This window comes from Lycium barbarum, chromosome 8 (assembly GCF_019175385.1).
Source record: "Lycium barbarum isolate Lr01 chromosome 8, ASM1917538v2, whole genome shotgun sequence".
Taxonomy (NCBI): Eukaryota; Viridiplantae; Streptophyta; class Magnoliopsida; order Solanales; family Solanaceae; genus Lycium; species Lycium barbarum.
Window position 1 is genome coordinate 120,461,838 of NC_083344.1, and position 14,276 is coordinate 120,476,113.

General features: G+C 36.0%; 1 protein-coding gene across 2 annotated transcripts; it reads right to left on the minus strand.

The window, feature by feature from the left end:
* Positions 1–1,491: 1,491 nt before the first annotated feature.
* LOC132606965 (uncharacterized) lies at positions 1,492–14,276 on the minus strand. 2 transcript variants are annotated; one of them, XM_060320690.1, is made up of 19 exons: positions 14,127–14,276; positions 13,265–13,427; positions 12,598–12,696; positions 11,771–11,862; positions 11,402–11,502; positions 10,638–10,728; positions 10,491–10,549; positions 10,075–10,195; positions 9,933–10,001; positions 8,880–8,932; positions 8,692–8,800; positions 7,466–7,636; positions 7,233–7,391; positions 7,052–7,144; positions 4,192–4,371; positions 3,756–3,952; positions 3,010–3,417; positions 2,300–2,380; positions 1,492–1,812 (listed from the first exon to the last, which is right to left on the minus strand). In XM_060320690.1, exons 2-17 carry the CDS (start codon positions 13,395–13,397, stop codon positions 3,048–3,050), a joined length of 2,097 nt encoding a protein of 698 aa, XP_060176673.1. In that variant the 5' UTR covers positions 13,398–13,427; positions 14,127–14,276; the 3' UTR covers positions 1,492–1,812; positions 2,300–2,380; positions 3,010–3,047. The 2 variants fall into 2 exon arrangements, with proteins under 2 accessions (XP_060176673.1, XP_060176672.1); XM_060320689.1 differs by having other exon boundaries at positions 14,092–14,272.

A 14,276-nucleotide genomic window follows, 5' to 3' on the forward strand; every position in this document is an offset into this window, starting at 1 on the left:
GTGACAGAACTTACTCCAAGCGAAGCATGGAATTAAATGAGAAGTAGGAGCAAAATTAAAGACCACATATATAAGGGATAAAAATTAAAGACCACATATATAAGGGACAAAAAATAAAGACCAGTACGTTTGAAGGGCAATCCGTATAAAAAAGGTAGTATTATCTTTTTATGATAATTGTAGGTATTATTCAGGTTAGACATCAACATAGATATTGAATAACTCGGTGATGAGAAAAAAACCACCCACTAGTATTTTTAACTAGGTTAAAATATAACCTGAAACATTCATGGTTCTCAACTCATATCATTGATCATTAACACAACCTTGAATTATGTAAGTAATACAGTATATCTTTCGTACGAAAATCTATCACTTAATATATATTTTAGTTTTAATTTTTCATTTCTAAAGTTAAATTGTTATTTTTGAGATAAAAATCCAACGCATTCAGTATTTATGCTTTTTATTTGTTGGTTTAGCTAAAACAAATTTGGTCCATAATACTTGTTGCTTTAGGAAGGCAAAACAATATTACGCAACCATTTTCTTTTTTATAAATTCACCTGCTGTTCCAAAAAGGCGTATAATTGTTTGTTACTTTTATAATGATGAATAGATAAGAGAAGTCTATTAAATAAGTATAATTAACATTATTAACTAATTTTCTTAATATGTGCGCGAAAACTATATGCTGTCACAAAATAAAAAAGGATGAGGGAGATGAAGTTCTGACAGTCTTTTGATATGAAGGGTAGGTAAAACCATCTTCATCCTTAAATATTTTAGTAAGAAAGAGAGAGAACAAAACAAAAAACAGAAAACTGTCATAATCTGATAAAAAAATCGTAGAGTAAATTAACTCAAATAGTAAACCTCATGATTTGTCGTAAAAGGCATTCTACTTTATAATATGCTTGGCCCCTGAATACATTAACACAACACAAATAATATGCTATATGCATTATGATTTTGCTTTCAAATAATTAGCAGAAATATGATCTCGCATCACGAGTTTCTTAAACTAATCCCTTCACTCCCTCCCTTGAATATATCAACTCTAAGAGTGAGAGTTAGCGTTAATGTTCGTCTACCCTGAGTTATCGACATACACTATAATGTTTGTCTTCTGAAAGTACCATAAATAAATTTTATCAACTCATAAACTGAACTTCTCATGAAGGTCATTTGATTCTCCAGTGCATTTTGCAAAGTTCAGACCCAAATCAAATAACTAAACAAAATGCAAAGAGCAACAACCTTTTTTCTCTATATCGAATGAAGGACCTCTTAAATAAACTAGAAGAACCATTCACATTTTATCAACGAAAGAGAGCCTTCTCATTTTCTTTCTTTTTTGCAAATTTCCTGGTCAATAGGATTCGACAGGATCTAGTTTAATATAAATGATTGTTCTGGTAAAACAGAAAGGTCCAAGAATTTTAATCAATCAAGAGATCATTTAGATTCCGCAAGTAAAGAGGATGAGGATACAGAAGGGGTATCGATTAATCAAATAGATATTAAGCCACCAAAAGAATACTAGAAGAAAAGAACAGAGGCCCTGAACATAGTTGGACAGAACTACAAGAATTTTCCTCACACGTCAATTGAGCAGTGCACAGATATTCTATCTTACATCTCTATAAACAAAATTTTGATGCAAACATCACACAAACAAAGCATATAGATCCAAGACACAATGTCTTGTACCAACCTATCAACTGCTCACATAGACCTTGTCCGATGTATGCACTACATCCCATAATTCTCCAGTGTAAACTTTTTGTCAACGGCCTCCAGATTAAGCACCTAAATCAGAAGAATTTGAAGAGGATGACTATCTCACAAAAATGTAGAGCTAAATTTTAAATGGTTGATATTGAATTGGGTTTTAAAAGCCTGTCCATATTGTAAAAGAAAATGTCAAGAAGAACATTCATATAGTGCTTATGCATTTCTGAAACTCGAGTCTCTCTCATAGTCAAAGGCCACGATTTAAGATTGCCATTTTTCAGTTGCATTACAGATGCAGATATAGCGAACTGTTAATCAGTTCAGAATTTTACTTTAGTTAGACATAGTTTAACTTCCGGAAACAGCCTCCCTACCTAAGGTGGGGGTAAAGTCTGCGTACACTCTACCCTCCCCAGACCCCACGTTGTGGGATTCACTGGGTATGTTGTTGTTAGACATAGTTTAACTTCAGCGAAAAGAATTTCACTTCATTGTTCATCAACATAATTAAAGGCCAAGACCAAAAAACATAATTCAAGGTTAGAACAGGCAGCTTCCTTACTTTTTGCTATTTCTTCTGGAGAAAGAGCACTTTGGATGTATCACGATTTGCAACAATAAATAATGATGCTCCTGATAGCCTCTGACAAGTAGACAAGAAAGAGTTAAAGGACACTGAACATATGCAGACTGTAAAATCATTTCCAACGGTAAATCTGAACTTTGCACATTTCTTATTTGAACACAATTCTGTTAATACGGATACACAATCTCGTAAGAAATGAAATTTCATCTATACGACAATAATTGTAAACAGTATTTTCAGCAATAATCAAGTGACAGGTTCACTTAAGGAGGTGTTCGTTGAATAACTTCTCAAGAGAAAGGAAAAGGGAAACAAAGCCATAGACCAACTAAAAATGTCAGCTTTAAAGCACATGATCTGCAAATTCAATAAAGGACCAACATCAAGCAAGAAATATTTCAAGTTTTCAACAATAATTGTTAACATGAAGGTCATAGTGGATTTAGGCATAATATTTTGAAGGTATTGATTGCTTAATGCTAAGGGCAGCCTGCAAAAGACTATCTGAAAACTCATCCCTTTCTTGACTCATATTTGCACTAATGTATGAAATGGCATAGATTTGCAGCATGGAACATAAATATGTATTGTGTTGTGTGTACCATCTTGCTCAGCCCATTCTGTATCATTACTTATAAAAGTACGCCATCAAACAAGTTTTAAGGAGTAAAAGTTAGCATCCTTACTTTGACACAAAAGTAGTTGTTAATACTGTATGTAAAATTTATCGTCTCCCTCTTCCTCTGCCCATTCCACGACCTCTTCCTCTTCCCCTTCCTCTCCCCCGGCCTCGGGAACCCGATCCCTGAAAACCTGATCTCTCAGGCTTCAGTTTCAAGGACTGGATCCCTCTTCTCTTTTCAGTTCGTGTTTCCCTCTCTCCATCATCTTCCACATACTTCGCTGAACTTCTGGAAACAAAGGAAACTTCTCTTGAACCTCCGGGCCCCACCTTGATATTGTTCATATCACGAGAAGCTCGGTCATTCGACAAAGCTGCAACCCTTTCACCCAGTGGAAGAGCATCTTCCTTTGTAAGTGAAACATGGTTCCTGAATGCTTCTGCATGCCTCTCATCCTTGACTTCATACATTCTGAAATTTTAAAGAATAGTGAGACATACAGCTATATTAATTATTTACAGCAGTAAAAAAAAGGTTTCAGGATACGGTCTGGTCTCATAAGAAAATTTATTTCATATTACTGTTTCAATCCTCAGCAAGAAAGAAAAGAAAGATATGTGAAGTCAACTTGATCTGCAAAATTTGTATAAACCCATGCAAAAACTTGTCTATGTAAGAAACACCAGAAGTTAAACATGCCGATTATCATGAGTCAACTGCTATTTCTTGAACTTCACTTGTAGCGTGGTGCATAACAACTTGTAGTTTAAACATGGCATGAATTAGGAGGGCATTCTTTGACTTCTTACCTCGGAACTTTGGACTTCTTTCTAGAATTTTTTTCATTTACTTGTTCATCTTCTGATGCTGCAGACGCATCAGAATCACTAGGCTCCTCACCGCCCATCACTGGCTCAAAATGCTCCTCCACTAAAGATGGTTTCTTTAAGGAAGGCATAGGGTGCAATGCCCGATACTCGTGAGAATTTTCATCAATTTCGAAGTCCTGTAGGAAAACCAAAGTACATCAAAAAGTTGAAGGATGTTGGAATCTGGCAGGGGACATCTAAAAAGTACTTCAGATAAATTCAGGAAATACATTCTTTGTTGAGAATGCTTGATCATCATTACAAGAAATTATTCTGATGATGTGATTAATTTTTAACCAAATTATTCTGATGATATTCTGGACTGGTTCTTAAACATCAGGAAGTGAGTATGATTCTTAGAAAAGAATATGTATACCCTAATTTCAAACATGCTCTTGAAACGTTCATCTTTCATTATGTCACTGGTCAGTCCTTTCTTCTTCTTTGCTGTCTTCTTCGAATCAACACCATCAACATCCTCCTTCAAATTGTCAGCTTCTTCATTCTCAAGAGTTTCAGCCAGATTGCGATTAACTTTAGGAAGCTTCCTCTTAATCTGCAAAGAGATACAGAATGTAAGATAGAATTCTGAAAAAAGGTAGAAATTTTCTTTCAAAGAGACATACATGTGGGGTTCTAGTTAGGTCAGAAACCTGTCTACCCCTTTTCATTCAGTTCAATGAGCACACAACGTTGATTGCAGCGAAACAGTAAATGTCACAAGCAGAAACTACTGCTGATATACTTTTAGACTGTAGTGCCTTATTGACAGATATGTAACAGCTGTCTGATTTTGAATCTTTAATAATATGATGCAGAAAGGATAATCTTTCTAATCATCTGCTGACACAATCTTCAAGAGTAAAACTCAAAATTCTCTGGCATCCGGTATTTACACGATGCCAGCTGATCGGCATATGAATTATCGTGGCAACTTCAAAGATCCTAACTAGAGCACAAGAAAATCCCACAGCATAGCACAAAAGAATACATAGCCGAAACTCCAAACTTAAATTGTCTCTCTTACAAAGATGGCTGGTGAATGTGACCAAGTCATTGGGACTTCTACCTGTCTTAGTTCCCATTAGAAGAATATCCACCAATACAGACAAAAAAATAACTATAAATTTAGTTCGCCAAATTACGCAGACACCTATTGGATGATCCACTAGTTTTCAATATTAATCTTGTCCAGACTACTAGCGTACAAATCCAGATGCCTCACAGAACTTTTAAGCTGCTGTTTCTTTGTTTTCTTTTATTCTTTCGCAAAAGTAGCTCTTAATGTCTGTTACAAGTCTCAAAAAAAAAAAAAAAGTAGCTCTTAATGTCTCTTATTTAAAGTAAAAAGTCACAAGCCCATTAGAACATAGAAGTAGTCGTCTCTTTTCTTCCCAGCTATATAGCATCCTCCCAATCCCCAACCTCACCCAACCCGGCAGCCGTTACGGCCCGTGCCGTCTTCGACCACAAGACCTATCTCATCCTAACAATGACTTGTTCTCTCGCCTCTCTTCCCTATTCCAGTCATTGCATTAACCCCCTCCTTTATGATTTTTGTTAGCTCTCAGATTCAGCGATCTTTTCCTCTTTTTTTTTTTTTCTTGTAACAAATTATAAAGGGAAGGGATGGAAAACAAAGTGAGAATTTGAGCCTTCCACCACTCACTAAGTCAGCTATAACACCAATCCCAAAGCCAGACACCTTCAACAAAACAAGACTCAAGTTGGGCATAATTTTTAAAAACTTTGAGCAACTTGAGTCACATTATCTTTCTGAAGGGTTTCATGGTCAACTAGTGAAAGTCTATATTTTTCTTGGCAGGGTTTTCACGATCAACTTCAACTTTTAGTTGATTTAGGTGATGCAAATTTGTTTTTGCTGCTAGCCTATCCAGGCTTTTGAGTCGATGAGTGTGGTATCCCAATACACCCATAACTTTCGTGACATTGGGTGCGAATCATATTATTTTTTAGAAGTTTTTCAGCTATATGCTTAAGGAAGTGGGTCCTCGCGCCGGCTGCGAAAAACTACATCCCCTCGTGAGTAAGCCATATCATATTAGCTCAAAACCGAGCTGAACTAAGAGTAATAAGGAGAGCCTGCTTTCAAATTTTTTTTTTTTTTTTAAAAAGGCTAGCATCAAAACAAATTTGCATCACCTAAAATTCAACTAAAAGTTGAAGTAGATCTTGAAAGCCCTGCCAAGAAAAATATAGACTTTCACTAGTTGGCCATGAAACCCTTGAGAAAGACAGGGTAAGATAATGTGACTCAAGTTGCTTAAAGTTCTATCATAGAGAAACTGAAATTCCCTTTTACCGAACTAATCAGTAAACCAATCGACAAACACACTTGCTGATTCCTATGTTAGTGTTTTCTCTCCTTCTTGAGTTAGTTTCATGCAAGTTAAATAACAAAGATCTCCAGCTTCGGAGACAATTAGACCATACTTGCAAAAGGAGACTGCTCAGTCTACAATGACAGCTAAAGGATCGAGAAAAAAGTGCAAGCGCCAGAACTCCTACTCAAGTTTTCTTTGTTTTTTCCTCTTTTTCCAACTGAGGATTGGGGTGCTGGGATAAGCGAAGGTGGAAAAAGAGGGTCAGTGAAAAAGCACGCTAAGCCAAGGCCTCCAAAGTTTTTTCCTTTTCATTCTGTTGACAGAAAATTAGCTGTTTCCGCTTTCACTTCGAGATACCAACCCTCCCCTTTACCACTTTCCACTTAGATGCCGGATTTGGTTCAACAGTCAAGTTCCAAACCTGTGAGTTGTGATGTGGGCTTAAACCCTTTTTTTCCTTTTTTTCCTTTTAAAGGCCCATGCTGCAACAGAAAGTTCTTTTACCATGCACCAAGAATCTCTATTCATGATGGACTCAGTGATTTATCACCCCCTCCAACAAGATGTATGGCCCGCAACATAAAAATTATTGACTTGCAAAGAATATCAAACAGGTTAAATATGCAATGTGGCTAGAATATTTTAGCTTTTAATGTCTAACCGCTGGTACAAATAACATGAAACTGTATTCTTACCCATTCGTTTTAATATGTTGTTATTACTGGAAAATCTCAGGAAAGGGAAATACCCAAAGGCCAAATAATAAATTAAAATGACGGAACAAGAAACATGTTCCGTTTGATGCTAGTGCAAAAAGTAGTGAATGCAAAAAGACATGGGGCATGTATACACTTGCAAAAAAAAGTCAATTCCAGACATTATGGAACTAACCGTGATACGACCATCACGCTCTTTTTCGAATTTTTCCTTCTTCCGCTGCTCTATATACTCATCATAAGCAAATGGATTTGACAACGTTTGTGCCTGGAAGAGCAAAGCATCAACATGCATATAAGTTCAATCACAAGGCCAATCATTTAAAGCTAGTAGACAAAATTGTTCTGATTATCACCTTTTTATACAGCCGATAATCGATGAAGTAACCATGCATATAAGCTCTTAGAAGGTTGGTTCCAATCAAATTGGTCAAATTCAACTTTTCCAGATCTTCCTTTGTCAAAAATTTATAATCATCATAAATAGTTGTTTGGGGTTGCTCCTCAAGCTCTTCCTGCAAATACATCAAATTAGAATCACCATCTTTTCTGCCAGGAGAAGGTAACAAAACAAGGAGCACAATCACACCGTCAGGTTTTCAAGGTAAGAGCACCACTTGGGTGCAGGTCCCAGAGAAGGTATGAAATATGAAGGTATTTGACTGGAGTCAAGACCCAACAACATCAATCCACTGCCAGTGAATGCACACAAATCATTGATTCTCCCACCCGTCGGTTCAATGCTTGTCATGCCTTCTCCCTGTAAGAGTTTTCAGGACCAAAAGTGAAACTTAGATTAAACTAAGTTCAGAAACATAAGCAACTGATGATGTATATTTAGTGTTCACCGCCTCATACGTAAACATTATTGTCGGACTATGGCAGATAATTACGAATATTTGTTGTATGATATACTGACGCAGGTCAAAAGAGGCACAAAAACAGGTAACCTGGATTTCAGGGTGCAAAAGGCTGTTATTAGACATAGTTTGTGCGTTGTGTGGTGTAGACCTGTTGTTTCTCAAAAACAATAACCACAATAATATATATTAAACATAGCTTTCTTTTGATTGTGATGATACACCTAAGAGATCTAATTTATATCTTCACTATTTTCCCAGCACAAATCCTAGAAAATCTAAGAACGAATCATTTATGTTCTATTATTAGCGTCTTCTCAAGTTACATGGCACTTAAACATCCCTAGGTCATTAATCTGTCAAAAAATCGTATCAACCCAATTCATAGCTTAGATCTAAAGAAATATGAGCGCTCTAAAAACTGCTTCAAACTTCTAGTTCATCAAAGGAGGGCCATTTGGCCCCAAGAAGAACAAAGTCACGTTAAGAGAACAATGTCCTCTCAGTATAAGACTGCTCTTAAGGGAAACTTGAAGTTTGAAGGATTCAGCAGATTAAAACAACTGATAATAATCAATATGCTAAATTATATAACAAACATTTTTCATAAAAGGAATTTCAGCCTTTGTCATCTCCTTCCCGTTTTCTTTCTTTCCCAATAAACGTTCCTCCTTTTCCTTTTTTCCTATATCTGCAAGACACCCTTGCACCTGAATATTAACCTTATACACAGACCAGCCAAAGTACTCTTGATTCCTTTGCTGAATCACTTCAGTAATAACTTCACACACAGCAAAAAACAGCAGAAAAAACAAAGGTCAAAGTATCAACCATCGAGTACTGCACTCTAGTGTTCAAACATATAAATACAATAAATTGAACTGATCTTCTCTCAAATAACAAATTACTAATTGAAATGACAAATATCATTAAAGAGGATCAAAGCCTTGCATACCGTCTCAGGGTCCCAAATCCTAACAATGTGGCTGTCAGTAGTTATTAACTTTGTTCGTTCAGTGTTTAGCGTTTTATGCCACTTGATGTTCAGTATCGGGCTCCCATACCTATAAAATATTGTCACAATGCATAAGCAATAGAGAACAAGAATCACTTTAAATGGTATTATTGGCCAAATCAACTTACATATGATCCTTTATCCGCATAGGTTGAGAAGATCGCAAATCATAAATCAGAACCTGCACAGTACAAAGATATTTTTAAACATCTTGATCACAGAAGACACAACTACAATTACGCCTCAGTTCCAAACAAGTTGGGGTCATATATACAAATCCTCATTTCCCATGGTTCTCCATTTAAAATCATTTCAGGACCAACATTATGCACAATAAAAATAAAACCTTTGCAGAAAACTCTGCAATGCAAATATATGCTTGCTAACAAGGTAACTGTTTTTTTTTACTCAAAAGACAATATATCTATTCTTCAATAAGACAATAACTACTGTTTGATGCCCTCAAATGACAATATTTTGTCACCAACCAACAAATCCAGTTTCCTTTTAGCCATCTTGATTGATGATGACCAAGCAAGACTCCTGTTGGAGTGGGCTTAAATGAAACCATAACTTCTTTTTTATTTTCTATTCTCTGTTTTATGTGAATCAAAAAACAGAACAGAAATTTTAGAAACCTCTCTCTACACTCCCTTCATGTGGTGTAACAACTCTTCAAGTTAATAATGTCTTATACTTCAAAAAACACCAGTAAGCCAACTTTGTGGGCATCCCGTAGCTATCTGCAAAAAAAATCACATTGAAGATGCGATCCTTTTAAGTATGATACGTTTTTTATTCACACGTGGTGGTTTTAAGGTAGTCATATATCAAGATTGTCTAAAGTACTCATTCCTACTTAGTTTCATGTCAATTTTCGTATTACTTGGATTAAAATATACTCTTAAGACTACAAAAGTTGCCTGTTGTCCAAGTCATCTTAGTTTCCAACTTGGTGATGCTTAGGACACATAAAGAATTCTCATAATCAAAATGTAGGTAAATTTCCCACCTCCTAAGATTTCTTAATAATAAGAAAGTTTAGTGTAATCTATACAGTGTCAAGTAAAATAACAAAAAAGACCAAACTCCCGAAATGACAATCAAAAATGATTTTTCACATTCACCATATTCATCATAAAGTATAGCAAACCTCTAAACTGCATTTCCTTCTATTATACCTTTCCATCACTACTTCCAACTGCCATGAGGTAACCTCCATCTCCCTCGAACTCTATCGCGGTAACCTCCTGCAATTTATGCATATCATTAGCAATCACTGAAAAAAAATCTGGTTTTTCAACTACTAAAGCAGAGAATTACCTGGTCCCCATCCCCAGCAGGCGCAACAGCATTTATCCTGCCAACTGAAGATCTTGCTCTCATGTCAAAGCATTCGAGAGCACCATCCTCGCCTCCACAAGCAACTAATCCATGGACCTTGCTAAAGTGCAGAAGAAAAGACACCAAAAATTACGGAAGAAACAACTAGACTGAAGGCATAGCAAAGCTAAAAAGCCCAAAAGGAAATCTTTTTTTAAAAAAGGGAAACAACAACAACAACATACCCAGTGGAATCCCACAAGTGGGGTCTAGGGAGTGTACGCAGACCTTACCCCTACCTTGGGAGGCTGTTTCCGAAAGACTTTATAAGGAAAAAAAAAAAAAGGGGGGGGGGGGGGGGGGGGAATGGATTTAAAAACACCAGTAAGGTAAGGAAAGTAAAATCAGCTTCTAACCTCCGTGAAACCACATTAAGTGCTGGAGATCGTGTGCTCAGTGAGGAAAGGAAGCGTCCCTGTTAATCGGTTACGATAACCTCAGTAAGCCATACAAGCAAAACATCAACGCTACACATCGAAGAAAGCAAGAGGCAAGAGAAAAACCTGCTCCAAATTTATTCTGTAGAGATCTGGTGATGAGGCCGCGCAAAGCAAATCACAAGACCAGCAATCATAATCAATATCCCTTCCCATCCTAAATAAACATGAGAATCTTAAGCTGACAGTCAAAGATGATACAGTTCATACAGAAAACAAGTAACAGTAAATTTCATAACAGAAAGGAAAGGGCCATGAAATGCCTACTGCAATGCACTAGAGCAGTTGGGGCTCTGATATATCACCAAAGGGAGTAAACTTTTTTATTTTTATAATCAGTAAAAAGATTGCTAGTGAAAATAACACCGGGAATTAACTTTCTTCCAAAACCTAGCAGTATATGAGGAGTTTCAGGATTAACTGAATTTCTACGAAGGGATGCAATTTTTTATGGCTTTAAATCACAGAAGACCTTTCTTTCTTCGGTAGAATTATTACAGATACATTCATAGATGATATTTATTCTCCGATTCAGTCCAGTGGCATCTAAGATTTCAAGTGGGACAAGTTTAGCCGTTGAATAGCATATCTAGAACATTAGAGGGTTCAGCAAGCTAATAATAGTTACGCATTGACTCCTAACTCAACCTGTTGTCATTGTGCAGGTGCAAATGTGCTAGAGGAAACAAATAGTCCTTCTGGCAGTTCAATGTTTTGTTGATATTCTTGATAGATAACATACATTGTTTTCTAAATCTTGCATTTCATCGGTATAGTAAAACACAGACAGCATATGGAGCACATAAGGAGAAAGCAAGTGTAAGTGTGACCTTGGAATCCGCAATTTGTAGTGACTTCCATATTTTGCATGGAGGCAAACAGAACGATCAGCACAAAGAAATGCTATTTTTGAGTAGTCATCACCTAAGACCTACATAAGATATCAAGCATGAATTATACATCAGTATAGATTTCCCACACTAATTAGAGAATAAATATGCAACATAACGTGTTTCTGGCCTCTAGAAAGCAAAAGAAAAAAAGAACAAGCAACATTTACTATCGGAGCACAAACAATAGAAAGAGCATTAGCACTGCTCATAAAAAGACGTAACACTAATAAAAATCAATTTTGTTATTTTGAGTGGTGTAGGAAGTGTGCAGCCTTCAATGAAATAGAGCGGGAAAGCAGTCAGTACTTGAAAGTTAACAATCTCTGACACCAAATGCCTTTCAAACTTCAATGACAGCTCCCGCAGCTCATACACTTTAACTTGTGGTGGGTAGATACCTGAAAAATTAATGTTATCGTCAACTGATAGAAAATAAAGGAAATACCAGGCAGCTAAATGAATCTACTCATCTAATACATGTTCACAAGGAGTCTTTAGTTTGTTAGAGAATTGCATGCCAGTAGCAATGTAGAGAGAATCTGGTGTCAAAGAACCAATATTATTGAATGCGACGGGCCTAAATGGAGCAACATTAACAGTGATGATTCATATAGTTGACCCTATCTTGGGATTGAGGCATTGCTGTTGCTGTTGACTTATCTAATACATGTCTCAGAAGAATAGAGGCGCAGAACAATGTAACAACAGTAATTGTTTACTTCCTGTGTAGAACTTTTCATATAAGAAAGTTATTTGTTCAGGTTAAACATGAATAAATCTCGACCAACACAGGAAAAAGATGAATCTCAATGCTTCGTTCAAAAACCAATAAAATGAACCAATATGTTTATACCCCAACCTGCTCTAAATCTAAAAATAATAGTCACATATTGAGTTTACATACAAATAACTTATACAACACAGCAGAATAAATATGCATGAATATCAAATTGAATAGTAACACTGTATAGTGGCGCCTTTATTCTGCAACTCGGAAGTAGTTACTTCTCAATAACCTAGGAAAAGATCATTTAACAAACAAAAGAAAAAAAAATTAAGGAGACAAAAGTTTTCCAGTATATCAAGTGATGATACAAAAGAAAGGAAGGATGTCTCGAACTGCAAAAAATCACCTGAGGCGATGAGATACTCCCCGTCAGGGGTCACTTTAATTCTTGTTGTTGCAGTTTCAAATCTCAAATCTTGAATCAGATCCACTCTTGTCATATAACCTGCCAAAAGAGAGAAATATATCTTTTATAGCATAACCACAATATCCTACAATACCAAATATGTAGGAATGAGCAACATTGATCTAGGATTCATATAGCCGGCCCTAATTACACAAGCTATGAAATTGGATTTTACCCGTCCCATCCATTCATATAGAGGAACTCCTTAAAGATGTCCATCAACAAAATAATGTTGGTCCAATTTCAGAAATTCTTTTCTATAACAAAAACTGAACCTTTACATTTTCGAACATATTTATACAACATGACTTCACCAAATATTAACATCAAATTAAATCTACATTTGCATATCGTTCGGAAGAAAAACATATAAAAGGTAAATAATCAATCATCACAGACAACCATATGATATAACACCAAGTATCCAATACCCCATGCATATAGATTACTACCCAATTGAAAAAACAATCTTATTACACTATCAGAGCTTCTTCTTTTTGCTTCAAAGATTGAAACTTTCCTTTTCCAGACATAATGATGCTGCTATTTTTTACCAAATGTTATTCCAAAAAAGAAAAGATAACTGAATCAAGGGGGTAATGCATACCTGGATCTTTACGAAGGGCTCTTTGCTTCTTAGGAGGAATCCATGTAGCCACAGAACGATGTTGGCCAGCGACAGTATACATCTTCACTCCATTTATGGCAGTGGACTTCAAGTTTCCCCCTTGGTACGCCATAGTGATTTAATTGGCAGCCAAAGTAATGCCCTTTTTCAAGAAGTGATAAATCCAAGTCAGAGACAGTGATGGGGTGCCCATAATTCAAGAGGAAGATCTTTGTTATTTAGATTTTCAAAAAGAATGATTTTTACTTATTAAAAACTAGGATTGTTATTGAAACTTTCTACAATTACAATAGGAATCAAATAAGAACATATATTAGCTTGTTAAAACAGCCAGGAAGAATATATCAGAGACAATTGCTAAACTGGGATTCTAAACAAGTGAGCAAATATAATAAGCAGTGCTAATTCCACAATATATTCCTGGTACATTAGCCAAGACAAGGACACTTTAATTTCCAACTAATAGAAAATCAATTTAGGTTCAATCAACCTCCTTTATATCTTTTTATCGAAAAAAAATTTAGACTGACACCGTTTTAAAACTTCATCTTAATAGCACTTGGCCATATATTTTGGATGAGATTTTATCTTCAAACTATTTTGAAGTTCCCAAAAAAAAGTTTCACTTCCACTCAGAAAACTTGAAAGTTTTTTCAAAGTAAAATGCATGTCCAAACACAAATACAAGTTCGAAAAACTCAAAGTTTCAAAATCTATGGCCAATCAATACTTTTAGTTCAAGTAGCGTCCTTTTTTTCTTTCCTTAGTAATATTGCATTAACTGGTGCTCAACAACAACAACATACCTTGGCGGATAGAGAAGCTGCTACCAGAAACTTACGGTGGTGGCTGCACAGCAGTGGCTGTCTGGTAGGGCGGCAGAGGTTAAAAAAATTGTTTGTTAGAAATTACAAAGGTTTTTAAAGTCGGCTGACTTCTTCTTTTGAGTTTGGACAGGGTAGAGGAAAGGGTTTTGGGAAAGAATAAGTTA

Coding starts and splice junctions, on each gene's coding strand:
- LOC132606965 (XM_060320690.1), bottom strand. CDS start 13,397: ATGGCGTACCAAGGGGGAAACTTGAAGTCCACTGCCATAAATGGAGTG. Junction 10,550..10,637: donor ACAGAATAAATTTGGAGCAG/GTTTTTCTCTTG, acceptor ACCGATTAACAG/GGACGCTTCCTTTCCTCACT. Junction 7,145..7,232: donor ATTATCGGCTGTATAAAAAG/GTGATAATCAGA, acceptor TTGCTCTTCCAG/GCACAAACGTTGTCAAATCC.